The sequence below is a fragment of the Anopheles darlingi genome, chromosome X (genome assembly GCF_943734745.1).
Source record: "Anopheles darlingi chromosome X, idAnoDarlMG_H_01, whole genome shotgun sequence".
Lineage (NCBI taxonomy): Eukaryota > Metazoa > Arthropoda > Insecta > Diptera > Culicidae > Anopheles > Anopheles darlingi.
Window position 1 is genome coordinate 5719921 of NC_064873.1, and position 12973 is coordinate 5732893.

Below are 12973 nucleotides of genomic sequence, written 5' to 3' on the forward strand. Positions count from 1 at the left end.
AGAGGAGCTTTAGATCCTCGAGCAGTGATCTCGTTCGATGCAATGAAGCGAGTTGTATGTTCGCTAACAGCGAACGCGCGCGGCATATTCAACGTGATTGTCAACTAGGATCAGGATGCTGCCATGCTTGATCACAAATTGCTGCGGTTCAAGTAATTGACGAAGGCTCGTACAAGTACTTCGATGTTCGTTCACATGGTGCCATATATGTATTCACTGTAGCGTGAAACGACAGTACAATGAGAATTATTCTCTATAAAGTATAGCATAAGGTTTGAATTAGAGGAGCTTTAGATCCTCGAGCAGTGATCTCGTTCGATGCAATGAAGCGAGTTGTATGTTCGCTAACAGCGAACGCGCGCGGCATATTCAACGTGATTGTCAACTAGGATCAGGATGCTGCCATGCTTGATCACAAATTGCTGCGGTTCAAGTAATTGACGAAGGCTCGTACAAGTACTTCGATGTTCGTTCACATGGTGCCATATATGTATTCACTGTAGCGTGAAACGACAGTACAATGAGAATTAATCTCTATAAAGTATAGCATAAGGTTTGAATTAGAGGAGCTTTAGATCCTCGAGCAGTGATCTCGTTCGATGCAATGAAGCGAGTTGTATGTTCGCTAACAGCGAACGCGCGCGGCATATTCAACGTGATTGTCAACTAGGATCAGGATGCTGCCATGCTTGATCACAAATTGCTGCGGTTCAAGTAATTGACGAAGGCTCGTACAAGTACTTCGATGTTCGTTCACATAGTGCCATATATGTATTCACTGTAGCGTGAAACGACAGTACAATGAGAGTTAATCTCTATAATGTATAGCATAAGGTTTGAATTAGAGGAGCTTTAGATCCTCGAGCAGTGATCTCGTTCGATGCAATGAAGCTAGTTGTATGTTCGCTAACAGCGAACGCGCGCGGCATATTCAACGTGATTGTCAACTAGGATCAGGATGCTGCCATGCTTGATCACAAATTGCTGCGGTTCAAGTAATTGACGAAGGCTCGTACAAGTACTTCGATGTTCGTTCACATGGTGCCATATATGTATTCACTGTAGCGTGAAACGACAGTACAATGAGAATTAATCTCTATAAAGTATAGCATAAGGTTTGAATTAGAGGAGCTTTAGATCCTCGAGCAGTGATCTCGTTCGATGCAATGAAGCGAGTTGTATGTTCGCTAACAGCGAACGCGCGCGGCATATTCAACGTGATTGTCAACTAGGATCAGGATGCTGCCATGCTTGATCACAAATTGCTGCGGTTCAAGTAATTGACGAAGGCTCGTACAAGTACTTCGATGTTCGTTCACATGGTGCCATATATGTATTCACTGTAGCGTGAAACGACAGTACAATGAGAATTAATCTCTATAAAGTATAGCATAAGGTTTGAATTAGAGGAGCTTTAGATCCTCGAGCAGTGATCTCGTTCGATGCAATGAAGCGAGTTGTATGTTCGCTAACAGCGAACGCGCGCGGCATATTCAACGTGATTGTCAACTAGGATCAGGAAGCTGCCATGCTTGATCACAAATTGCTGCGGTTCAAGTAATTGACGAAGGCTCGTACAAGTACTTCGATGTTCGTTCACATGGTGCCATTTATGTATTCACTGTAGCGTGAAACGACAGTACAATGAGAATTAATCTCTATAAAGTATAGCATAAGGTTTGAATTAGAGGAGCTTTAGATCCTCGAGCAGTGATCTCGTTCGATGCAATGAAGCGAGTTGTATGTTCGCTAACAGCGAACGCGCGCGGCATATTCAACGTGATTGTCAACTAGGATCAGGATGCTGCCATGCTTGATCACAAATTGCTGCGGTTCAAGTAATTGACGAAGGCTCGTACAAGTACTTCGATGTTCGTTCACATGGTGCCATATATGTATTCACTGTAGCGTGAAACGACAGTACAATGAGAATTATTCTCTATAAAGTATAGCATAAGGTTTGAATTAGAGGAGCTTTAGATCCTCGAGCAGTGATCTCGTTCGATGCAATGAAGCGAGTTGTATGTTCGCTAACAGCGAACGCGCGCGGCATATTCAACGTGATTGTCAACTAGGATCAGGATGCTGCCATGCTTGATCACAAATTGCTGCGGTTCAAGTAATTGACGAAGGCTCGTACAAGTACTTCGATGTTCGTTCACATGGTGCCATATATGTATTCACTGTAGCGTGAAACGACAGTACAATGAGAATTAATCTCTATAAAGTATAGCATAAGGTTTGAATTAGAGGAGCTTTAGATCCTCGAGCAGTGATCTCGTTCGATGCAATGAAGCGAGTTGTATGTTCGCTAACAGCGAACGCGCGCGGCATATTCAACGTGATTGTCAACTAGGATCAGGAAGCTGCCATGCTTGATCACAAATTGCTGCGGTTCAAGTAATTGACGAAGGCTCGTACAAGTACTTCGATGTTCGTTCACATGGTGCCATATATGTATTCACTGTAGCGTGAAACGACAGTACAATGAGAATTATTCTCTATAAAGTATAGCATAAGGTTTGAATTAGAGGAGCTTTAGATCCTCGAGCAGTGATCTCGTTCGATGCAATGAAGCGAGTTGTATGTTCGCTAACAGCGAACGCGCGCGGCATATTCAACGTGATTGTCAACTAGGATCAGGATGCTGCCATGCTTGATCACAAATTGCTGCGGTTCAAGTAATTGACGAAGGCTCGTACAAGTACTTCGATGTTCGTTCACATGGTGCCATATATGTATTCACTGTAGCGTGAAACGACAGTACAATGAGAATTAATCTCTATAAAGTATAGCATAAGGTTTGAATTAGAGGAGCTTTAGATCCTCGAGCAGTGATCTCGTTCGATGCAATGAAGCGAGTTGTATGTTCGCTAACAGCGAACGCGCGCGGCATATTCAACGTGATTGTCAACTAGGATCAGGATGCTGCCATGCTTGATCACAAATTGCTGCGGTTCAAGTAATTGACGAAGGCTCGTACAAGTACTTCGATGTTCGTTCACATGGTGCCATATATGTATTCACTGTAGCGTGAAACGACAGTACAATGAGAATTAATCTCTATAAAGTATAGCATAAGGTTTGAATTAGAGGAGCTTTAGATCCTCGAGCAGTGATCTCGTTCGATGCAATGAAGCGAGTTGTATGTTCGCTAACAGCGAACGCGCGCGGCATATTCAACGTGATTGTCAACTAGGATCAGGATGCTGCCATGCTTGATCACAAATTGCTGCGGTTCAAGTAATTGACGAAGGCTCGTACAAGTACTTCGATGTTCGTTCACATGGTGCCATATATGTATTCACTGTAGCGTGAAACGACAGTACAATGAGAATTAATCTCTATAAAGTATAGCATAAGGTTTGAATTAGAGGAGCTTTAGATCCTCGAGCAGTGATCTCAATTTGAAATAAATGTTATTTATCCGTTCGTTTATCCTTCTGTACTAATACAGCCCCGAGTCCCCAAGGCGATGCATCCGTATACAGGATGGTGTCGTCCTCTTCTTTAAAATATCCTCTCTTGACTATTTCCTCCTTCGCCAGCCTCTTCAATTGCTCAAAATCCTTCTGCTGTTCCTCTCCCCACTTGAACTTGCTCCCTGGTATGATACAGTCCCTCAGGGATTTAGTTTTGTGCGAATTTTTTTTTTTTATGAACGGGCTAATAAACGGCACCATTCCCAGAAAACTCCTCAACTCTGACACATCCCTGGGCCTCTCAAATCCCTGGATTTCTATTAATTTCTCTCTCGTTGGCAAGATCCCTTCCCCATCCAACGTCAACCCGAGGAAATCTACTTTGTTCATATTGTACCTAGATTTCGACAAAACGGACGACGGTTGCTCGAAGGATGTTGGGAGGGAGGGAGGGAGGGAGGGAGGGAGGCAGAGAGGCGTCGCCGGAGAAGGAAAAAGGGAAAAAGATGGAGAACGAACGGTCGGTCGATCGATCTTTTCAAATCTTTTCGGGCGTTCTTCAACCCCTTCTATCCCCTTCGTTTGATTCGTTTTTTCCCCCTGTAAGCTGGTGGGATAGGAAGACGAGGAAAGAGCGTGGAGAGGCGGGGGGGGGGGAGGGGAAAAGGGAAGCAGATTGCGCTCACTGGCAGTGGCGGCACTTTTTGCGCTGCCACGCGATCGTCGTCGCGATGGTGATTCATGCTGAGAGAGCTAGAGATGGAGAGAAAGAGATGGAGAAAGGTGGAGGGGGGAAGGGTGGGAGAGGGGGGGGGGGCAAGGCATATCTATGCTCGGCCACCCTATGTCCCGGGTGGTTTTTGGCCGGTTCCACCAATCGACCAATTTTTGGTCACACACGCACACATGTCGCGCAATTTTGGACATCGGCATCAGCAGCCGGCATCGTTCCGGCGCTTCGCGTACAACAACGGACCATCACGAGCCGTGAAGAGATCGAGCCGAAAATGATCGAACTGCCGCGGCTGCAGCCTCTGGTGCTGCAGTTTCGGACGGATGCATTCCGGCCGTTATTTAACCGCGATTTCGCTCATTTCGAGCAGACTTCATTCGCTTTCGAGCAGCATGTTCATGCGCCCAAAGCTATGCTTCTGTGCTTTTCTGCTGCCGAGGCTGCTTTCGAGCGCAGCTGCCGTTTTGTAGCGCTGTTTGAGAGATCGAATCGATCCTACACTTGGTTTAGCGTTTCAGCTTTTCACCGTTCATGTTGATGTATGATTTTTAAATAGTGCGCTTAATCTATCACTTATGCTTGGATTGATTGGAATCGGATTAATGATGAGATAATGTGTGTTTGCTATTTAACCAACGCGAAGTAACTCCTCGACTACAGGCTATCGTATGCGAAGGTTGACGGCCGCACTTGGTTGTCAAATCTTATGACGATTTGGCGCTCTTTCCATTTATTTTGCAGCAACGGTCGCGGTCCAGAGGTAAGAACCTGAAGCAAAATTACAAATAAATTAGGATTTTAAACGTGCATCACTGTATCGTAGCCAATCGATCGCCATGAGTCAATCCCCGTTAGAGCAAACTCCGCCAAAGTCTGAGGTTGGCGGGGACAAGGAACGGCTGCCGAGTGCTCCGTTTAGCAGCACTGGCCTAGAAACCCTGCGACTTCCGATGATCGCTGAGCAGCCGGAGACGTCGCTGCGCCGATCGATTCGGGCTCGCGTGCCCAGCAAACGATTTTTGGATACATCCCGCAGCGATAGCGATACGGACGGGGAACATCAAATAAAACGCACGGTAGAGGAGACCGAGATACAGGAGCTGAGCAGCAAGCTGTCCTCCGCTACGCTGTCCGAGGAGTGCCACGATGTGGCAGGTCGAACCATGTACGGGTTTCGCACGCCGAAAAAGCGCGATTCGATGCGCAAGCTGGCCGCGCAGACAAGCACCCAACGCCGCTCGAAAGTACAGCGTACACCAACCACGCCCCGTACTCCAGCCGCACTCCGTACACCAAGCAGCGCACGTCAGCGTAGAATGAAGCACCGAAATCCGCAGACACCGGCCCAAGTGCGCCAGCTCCGGAAGCAAGGTATGGGACATTCTCCTCACGACACCCATTTGATTCTCCTATTATCCTACGACCCATTGGTCCACAACCGCTGCGTCTAGCTGACCTTTCTCGTTATTATGGTTTTTCTTCTCGTAGCTATTGGCAAAGTTTTGCAAAAGGTGGATGAAGAATCCGACGCTTCATACAGCCCGGCGTCTTCCTCGACCGACACGGAGCCGCCCGATACTCACAGCGGTAGCGATGACGATGAAGAAGAGGTCGCCGCAACGGCCGAATCAAAGTCGATCAGGAAACAACAGGCTCGGTCCCCGACAGGGGCGAAACCCAAGGTTAAGATTCCGGTTGTGGGCCCGACCGATACGCCGATCGTGAAATCTTCGGAGTACTGTTATGACAACTCTTATGAACAGTACTTTTCGATCCATGCTACTACGAAAGTAGTCACGTCCAACCATACACTGGACTTACTAGCCACATCGCGCATACCGCGTGCTTTAATGCAGCAGTTGCTGCAGGAGACCAGCCCGCCCGCGCCCCACCGGGACCGACAGCAAGAAATGAATGACAAATGTATGCTCTTCTTCCGGGATTGGCTGTTCACGCTTAACGAGGGATTTAGTGTGCTGTTGTTCGGCATCGGGCATTCGGCCAATGGGGAGCTAATGCAGCTCTTCATCGATGAAAAGTTAAACGGTTATCCTACCATCTTTGTGCAGGGATATGTTCCCGACTTTAGCATCAAGGACGTACTGGATCGGATTTGTGGCGAGGTGTTTGAAATGTGGCTTTCAACGACGAACACACACGAGGCGTTGGATAAGATCGAGCGTAAGTTCGCCGACCATCCTGAGAAGCATCTGTTTTTACTAGTCCATAACTTGGACGGTTCATCGCTGCGGAACGAGTCCACCCAGTCTGCTATATGCCGACTGGCGGCCATCGACAACGTACATTTTATCGCATCGATCGAAAATCACATCGCATCGGCCATGTGGGGCACGAATAAACAAGCGGCATATAACTTCAAGTGGTTTGACGCTACCACGCTCCAACCGTACAATGCCGAGACGTCGTTCGAGAACTCTCTGATGGTCCAAAACGCCGATGCGCCCGCGTTCGATGCAATGAAGCGAGTTGTATGCTCGCTAACAGCGAACGCGCGCGGAATATACAACGCGATTGTTAAGTATCAACTAACCAACCAGAAGGTGCAACAGCAGCACTACGCCGGCATGCCAATGCAGGAGTTGTATCGTCAGTGCCGCGAATCGTTCCTCGTTTCGTCGGATGCTGCCCTGCGCTGTCACCTCACCGAGTTCGTTGATCACAAATTACTGCGGTTCAAGCGCAACTCTGAGAGTAGCGAGGCGGTCCTCATTCCGCTGTCGCACATGCTCCTCCAGCGGTTTGTTGATGAGCAGGATGTCGTCTAATTCACATGGTGCCATATATGTATTCGTTCACATGGTGCCATATATGTATTCACTGTAGCGTGAAAGTACAGTACAAGGAGAATTAATCTCCATAAAGTATAGCATAAGGTTTGAATTAGAGGAGCTTTAGATCCTCGAGCAGTGATCTCAATTTGAAATAAATGTTATTTATCCGTTCGTTTATCCTTCTGTACTAATACAGCCCCGAGTCCCCAAGGCGATGCATCTGTATACAGGATGGTGTCGTCCTCTTCTTTAAAATATCCTCTCTTGACTATTTCCTCCTTCGCCAGCCTCTTCAATTGCTCAAAATCCTTCTGCTGTTCCTCTCCCCACTTGAACTTGCTCCCTGGTATGATACAGTCCCTTAGGGATTTAGTTTTGTGCGAAATTTTTTTTTATGAACGGGCTAATAAACGGCACCATTCCCAGAAAACTTCTCAACTCTGACACATCCCTGGGCCTCTCAAATCCCTGGATTTCTATTAATTTCTCTCTCGTTGGCAAGATCCCTTCCCCATCCAACGTCAACCCGAGGAAATCTACTTTGTTCATATTGTACCTAGATTTCGACAAAACGGACGACGGTTGCTCGAAGGATGTTGGGAGGGAGGGAGGGAGGGAGGGAGGGAGGCAGAGAGGCGTCGCCGGAGAAGGAAAAAGGGAAAAAGATGGAGAACGAACGGTCGGTCGATCGATCTTTTCAAATCTTTTCGGGCGTTCTTCAACCCCTTCTATCCCCTTCGTTTGATTCGTTTTTTCCCCCTGTAAGCTGGTGGGATAGGAAGACGAGGAAAGAGCGTGGAGAGGCGGGGGGGGGGGAGGGGAAAAGGGAAGCAGATTGCGCTCACTGGCAGTGGCGGCACTTTTTGCGCTGCCACGCGATCGTCGTCGCGATGGTGATTCATGCTGAGAGAGCTAGAGATGGAGAGAAAGAGATGGAGAAAGGTGGAGGGGGGAAGGGTGGGAGAGGGGGGGGGGGCAAGGCATATCTATGCTCGGCCACCCTATGTCCCGGGTGGTTTTTGGCCGGTTCCACCAATCGACCAATTTTTGGTCACACACGCACACATGTCGCGCAATTTTGGACATCGGCATCAGCAGCCGGCATCGTTCCGGCGCTTCGCGTACAACAACGGACCATCACGAGCCGTGAAGAGATCGAGCCGAAAATGATCGAACTGCCGCGGCTGCAGCCTCTGGTGCTGCAGTTTCGGACGGATGCATTCCGGCCGTTATTTAACCGCGATTTCGCTCATTTCGAGCAGACTTCATTCGCTTTCGAGCAGCATGTTCATGCGCCCAAAGCTATGCTTCTGTGCTTTTCTGCTGCCGAGGCTGCTTTCGAGCGCAGCTGCCGTTTTGTAGCGCTGTTTGAGAGATCGAATCGATCCTACACTTGGTTTAGCGTTTCAGCTTTTCACCGTTCATGTTGATGTATGATTTTTAAATAGTGCGCTTAATCTATCACTTATGCTTGGATTGATTGGAATCGGATTAATGATGAGATAATGTGTGTTTGCTATTTAACCAACGCGAAGTAACTCCTCAACTACAGGCTATCGTATGCGAAGGTTGACGGCCGCACTTGGTTGTCAAATCTTATGACGATTTGGCGCTCTTTCCATTTATTTTGCAGCAACGGTCGCGGTCCAGAGGTAAGAACCTGAAGCAAAATTACAAATAAATTAGGATTTTAAACGTGCATCACTGTATCGTAGCCAATCGATCGCCATGAGTCAATCCCCGTTAGAGCAAACTCCGCCAAAGTCTGAGGTTGGCGGGGACAAGGAACGGCTGCCGAGTGCTCCGTTTAGCAGCACTGGCCTAGAAACCCTGCGACTTCCGATGATCGCTGAGCAGCCGGAGGCGACAAGCACCCAACGCCGCTCGAAAGTACAGCGTACACCAACCACGCCCCGTACTCCAGCCGCACTCCGTACACCAAGCAGCGCACGTCAGCGTAGAATGAAGCACCGAAATCCGCAGACACCGGCCCAAGTGCGCCAGCTCCGGAAGCAAGGTATGGGACATTCTCCTCACGACACCCATTTGATTCTCCTATTATCCTACGACCCATTGGTCCACAACCGCTGCGTCTAGCTGACCTTTCTCGTTATTATGGTTTTTCTTCTCGTAGCTATTGGCAAAGTTTTGCAAAAGGTGGATGAAGAATCCGACGCTTCATACAGCCCGGCGTCTTCCTCGACCGACACGGAGCCGCCCGATACTCACAGCGGTAGCGATGACGATGAAGAAGAGGTCGCCGCAACGGCCGAATCAAAGTCGATCAGGAAACAACAGGCTCGGTCCCCGACAGGGGCGAAACCCAAGGTTAAGATTCCGGCTGTGGGCCCGACCGATACGCCGATCGTGAAATCTTCGGAGTACTGTTATGACAACTCTTATGAACAGTACTTTTCGATCCATGCTACTACGAAAGTAGTCACGTCCAACCATACACTGGACTTACTAGCCACATCGCGCATACCGCATGCTCTAATGCAGCAGTTGCTGCAGGAGACCAGCCCGCCCGCGCCCCACCGGGACCGACTGCAAGAAACGTATGACAAATGTATGCTCTTCTTCCGGGATTGGCTGTTCATGCTTAACGAGGGATTTAGTGTGCTGTTGTTCGGCATCGGATCCAAGCGGGAGCTAATGCAGCTCTTCATCGACGAAAAGTTAAACGGCTATCCTACCATCTTTGTGCAGGAATATTTACCCGACTTTAGCATCAAGGACGTACTGGATCGGATTTGTGGGAAGGTGTTCGATATGCGGCTTTCAACGACGAACACACACGAGGCGTTGGATAAGATCGAGCGTAAGTTCGCCGACCATCCTGAGAAGCATCTGTTTTTACTAGTCCATAACTTGGACGGTTCATCGCTGCGGAACGAGTCCACCCAGTCTGCTATATGCCGACTGGCGGCCATCGACAACGTACATTTTATCGCATCGATCGAAAATCACATCGCATCGGCCATGTGGGGCACGAATAAACAAGCGGCATATAACTTCAAGTGGTTTGACGCTACCACGCTCCAACCGTACAATGCCGAGACGTCGTTCGAGAACTCTCTGATGGTCCAAAACGCCGATGCGCCCGCGTTCGATGCAATGAAGCGAGTTGTATGCTCGCTAACAGCGAACGCGCGCGGAATATACAACGCGATTGTTAAGTATCAACTAACCAACCAGAAGGTGCAACAGCAGCACTACGCCGGCATGCCAATGCAGGAGTTGTATCGTCAGTGCCGCGAATCGTTCCTCGTTTCGTCGGATGCTGCCCTGCGCTGTCACCTCACCGAGTTCGTTGATCACAAATTATTGCGGTTCAAGCGCAACTCTGAGAGTAGCGAGGCGGTCCTCATTCCGCTGTCGCACATGCTCCTCCAGCGGTTTGTTGATGAGCAGGATGTCGTCTAATTCACATGGTGCCATATATGTATTCGTTCACATGGTGCCATATATGTATTCACTGTAGCGTGAAAGTACAGTACAAGGAGAATTAATCTCCATAAAGTATAGCATAAGGTTTGAATTAGAGGAGCTTTAGATCCTCGAGCAGTGATCTCAATTTGAAATAAATGTTATTTATCCGTTCGTTTATCCTTCTGTACTAATACAGCCCCGAGTCCCCAAGGCGATGCATTCCGCTGTCGCACATGCTCCTCCAGCGGTTTGTTGATGAGCAGGATGTCGTCTAATTCACGAAGGCTCGTACAAGTACTTCGATGTTCGTTCACATGGTGCCATATATGTATTCACTGTAGCGTGAAAGGACAGTACAATGAGAATTAATCTCTATAAAGTATAGCATAAGGTTTGAATTAGAGGAGCTTTAGATCCTCGAGCAGTGATCTCGTTCGATGCAATGAAGCGAGTTGTATGTTCGCTAACAGCGAACGCGCGCGGCATATTCAACGTGATTGTCAACTAGGATCAGGATGCTGCCATGCTTGATCACAAATTGCTGCGGTTCAAGTAATTGACGTAGGCTCGTACAAGTACTTCGATGTTCGTTCACATGGTGCCATTTATGTATTCACTGTAGCGTGAAACGACAGTACAATGAGAATTAATCTCTATAAAGTATAGCATAAGGTTTGAATTAGAGGAGCTTTAGATCCTCGAGCAGTGATCTCGTTCGATGCAATGAAGTGAGTTGTATGTTCGCTAACAGCGAACGCGCGCGGCATATTCAACGTGATTGTCAACTAGGATCAGGATGCTGCCATGCTTGATCACAAATTGCTGCGGTTCAAGTAATTGACGTAGGCTCGTACAAGTACTTCGATGTTCGTTCACATGGTGCCATATATGTATTCACTGTAGCGTGAAACGACAGTACAATGAGAATTAATCTCTATAAAGTATAGCATAAGGTTTGAATTAGAGGAGCTTTAGATCCTCGAGCAGTGATCTCGTTCGATGCAATGAAGCGAGTTGTATGTTCGCTAACAGCGAACGCGCGCGGCATATTCAACGTGATTGTCAACTAGGATCAGGATGCTGCCATGCTTGATCACAAATTGCTGCGGTTCAAGTAATTGACGTAGGCTCGTACAAGTACTTCGATGTTCGTTCACATGGTGCCATTTATGTATTCACTGTAGCGTGAAACGACAGTACAATGAGAATTAATCTCTATAAAGTATAGCATAAGGTTTGAATTAGAGGAGCTTTAGATCCTCGAGCAGTGATCTCGTTCGATGCAATGAAGTGAGTTGTATGTTCGCTAACAGCGAACGCGCGCGGCATATTCAACGTGATTGTTAACTAGGATCAGGATGCTGCCATGCTTGATCACAAATTGCTGCGGTTCAAGTAATTGACGAAGGCTCGTACAAGTACTTCGATGTTCGTTCACATGGTGCCATATATGTATTCACTGTAGCGTGAAACGACAGTACAATGAGAATTAATCTCTATAAAGTATAGCATAAGGTTTGAATTAGAGGAGCTTTAGATCCTCGAGCAGTGATCTCGTTCGATGCAATGAAGCGAGTTGTATGTTCGCTAACAGCGAACGCGCGCGGCATATTCAACGTGATTGTCAACTAGGATCAGGATGCTGCCATGCTTGATCACAAATTGCTGCGGTTCAAGTAATTGACGTAGGCTCGTACAAGTACTTCGATGTTCGTTCACATGGTGCCATATATGTATTCACTGTAGCGTGAAACGACAGTACAATGAGAATTAATCTCTATAAAGTATAGCATAAGGTTTGAATTAGAGGAGCTTTAGATCCTCGAGCAGTGATCTCGTTCGATGCAATGAAGCGAGTTGTATGTTCGCTAACAGCGAACGCGCGCGGCATATTCAACGTGATTGTCAACTAGGATCAGGATGCTGCCATGCTTGATCACAAATTGCTGCGGTTCAAGTAATTGACGTAGGCTCGTACAAGTACTTCGATGTTCGTTCACATGGTGCCATATATGTATTCACTGTAGCGTGAAACGACAGTACAATGAGAATTAATCTCTATAAAGTATAGCATAAGGTTTGAATTAGAGGAGCTTTAGATCCTCGAGCAGTGATCTCGTTCGATGCAATGAAGCGAGTTGTATGTTCGCTAACAGCGAACGCGCGCGGCATATTCAACGTGATTGTCAACTAGGATCAGGATGCTGCCATGCTTGATCACAAATTGCTGCGGTTCAAGTAATTGACGTAGGCTCGTACAAGTACTTCGATGTTCGTTCACATGGTGCCATTTATGTATTCACTGTAGCGTGAAACGACAGTACAATGAGAATTAATCTCTATAAAGTATAGCATAAGGTTTGAATTAGAGGAGCTTTAGATCCTCGAGCAGTGATCTCGTTCGATGCAATGAAGCGAGTTGTATGTTCGCTAACAGCGAACGCGCGCGGCATATTCAACGTGATTGTCAACTAGGATCAGGATGCTGCCATGCTTGATCACAAATTGCTGCGGTTCAAGTAATTGACGAAGGCTCGTACAAGTACTTCGATGTTCGTTCACATGGTGCCATTTATGTATTCACTGTAGCGTGA

The 12973-nt window shown here is 47.5% G+C and overlaps 2 protein-coding genes across 2 annotated transcripts; both read left to right on the forward strand.

Moving 5' to 3' along the window:
* The first annotated feature begins 4685 nt into the window (after positions 1 to 4685).
* Positions 4686 to 7149, forward strand: LOC125954994 (origin recognition complex subunit 2-like). Its single transcript, XM_049685789.1, has 3 exons — positions 4686 to 4915; positions 4979 to 5526; positions 5644 to 7149. The coding sequence occupies exons 2-3, from the start codon at positions 4992 to 4994 to the stop codon at positions 6939 to 6941; spliced, it is 1833 nt and encodes a 610-aa protein (XP_049541746.1). The 5' UTR covers positions 4686 to 4915; positions 4979 to 4991; the 3' UTR covers positions 6942 to 7149.
* Positions 7150 to 8378: 1229 nt separating this feature from the next.
* LOC125955053 (origin recognition complex subunit 2-like) lies at positions 8379 to 10822 on the forward strand. Its single transcript, XM_049685893.1, has 3 exons — positions 8379 to 8599; positions 8663 to 8964; positions 9082 to 10822. The coding sequence occupies exons 2-3, from the start codon at positions 8676 to 8678 to the stop codon at positions 10371 to 10373; spliced, it is 1581 nt and encodes a 526-aa protein (XP_049541850.1). The 5' UTR covers positions 8379 to 8599; positions 8663 to 8675; the 3' UTR covers positions 10374 to 10822.
* Positions 10823 to 12973: the final 2151 nt, after the last annotated feature.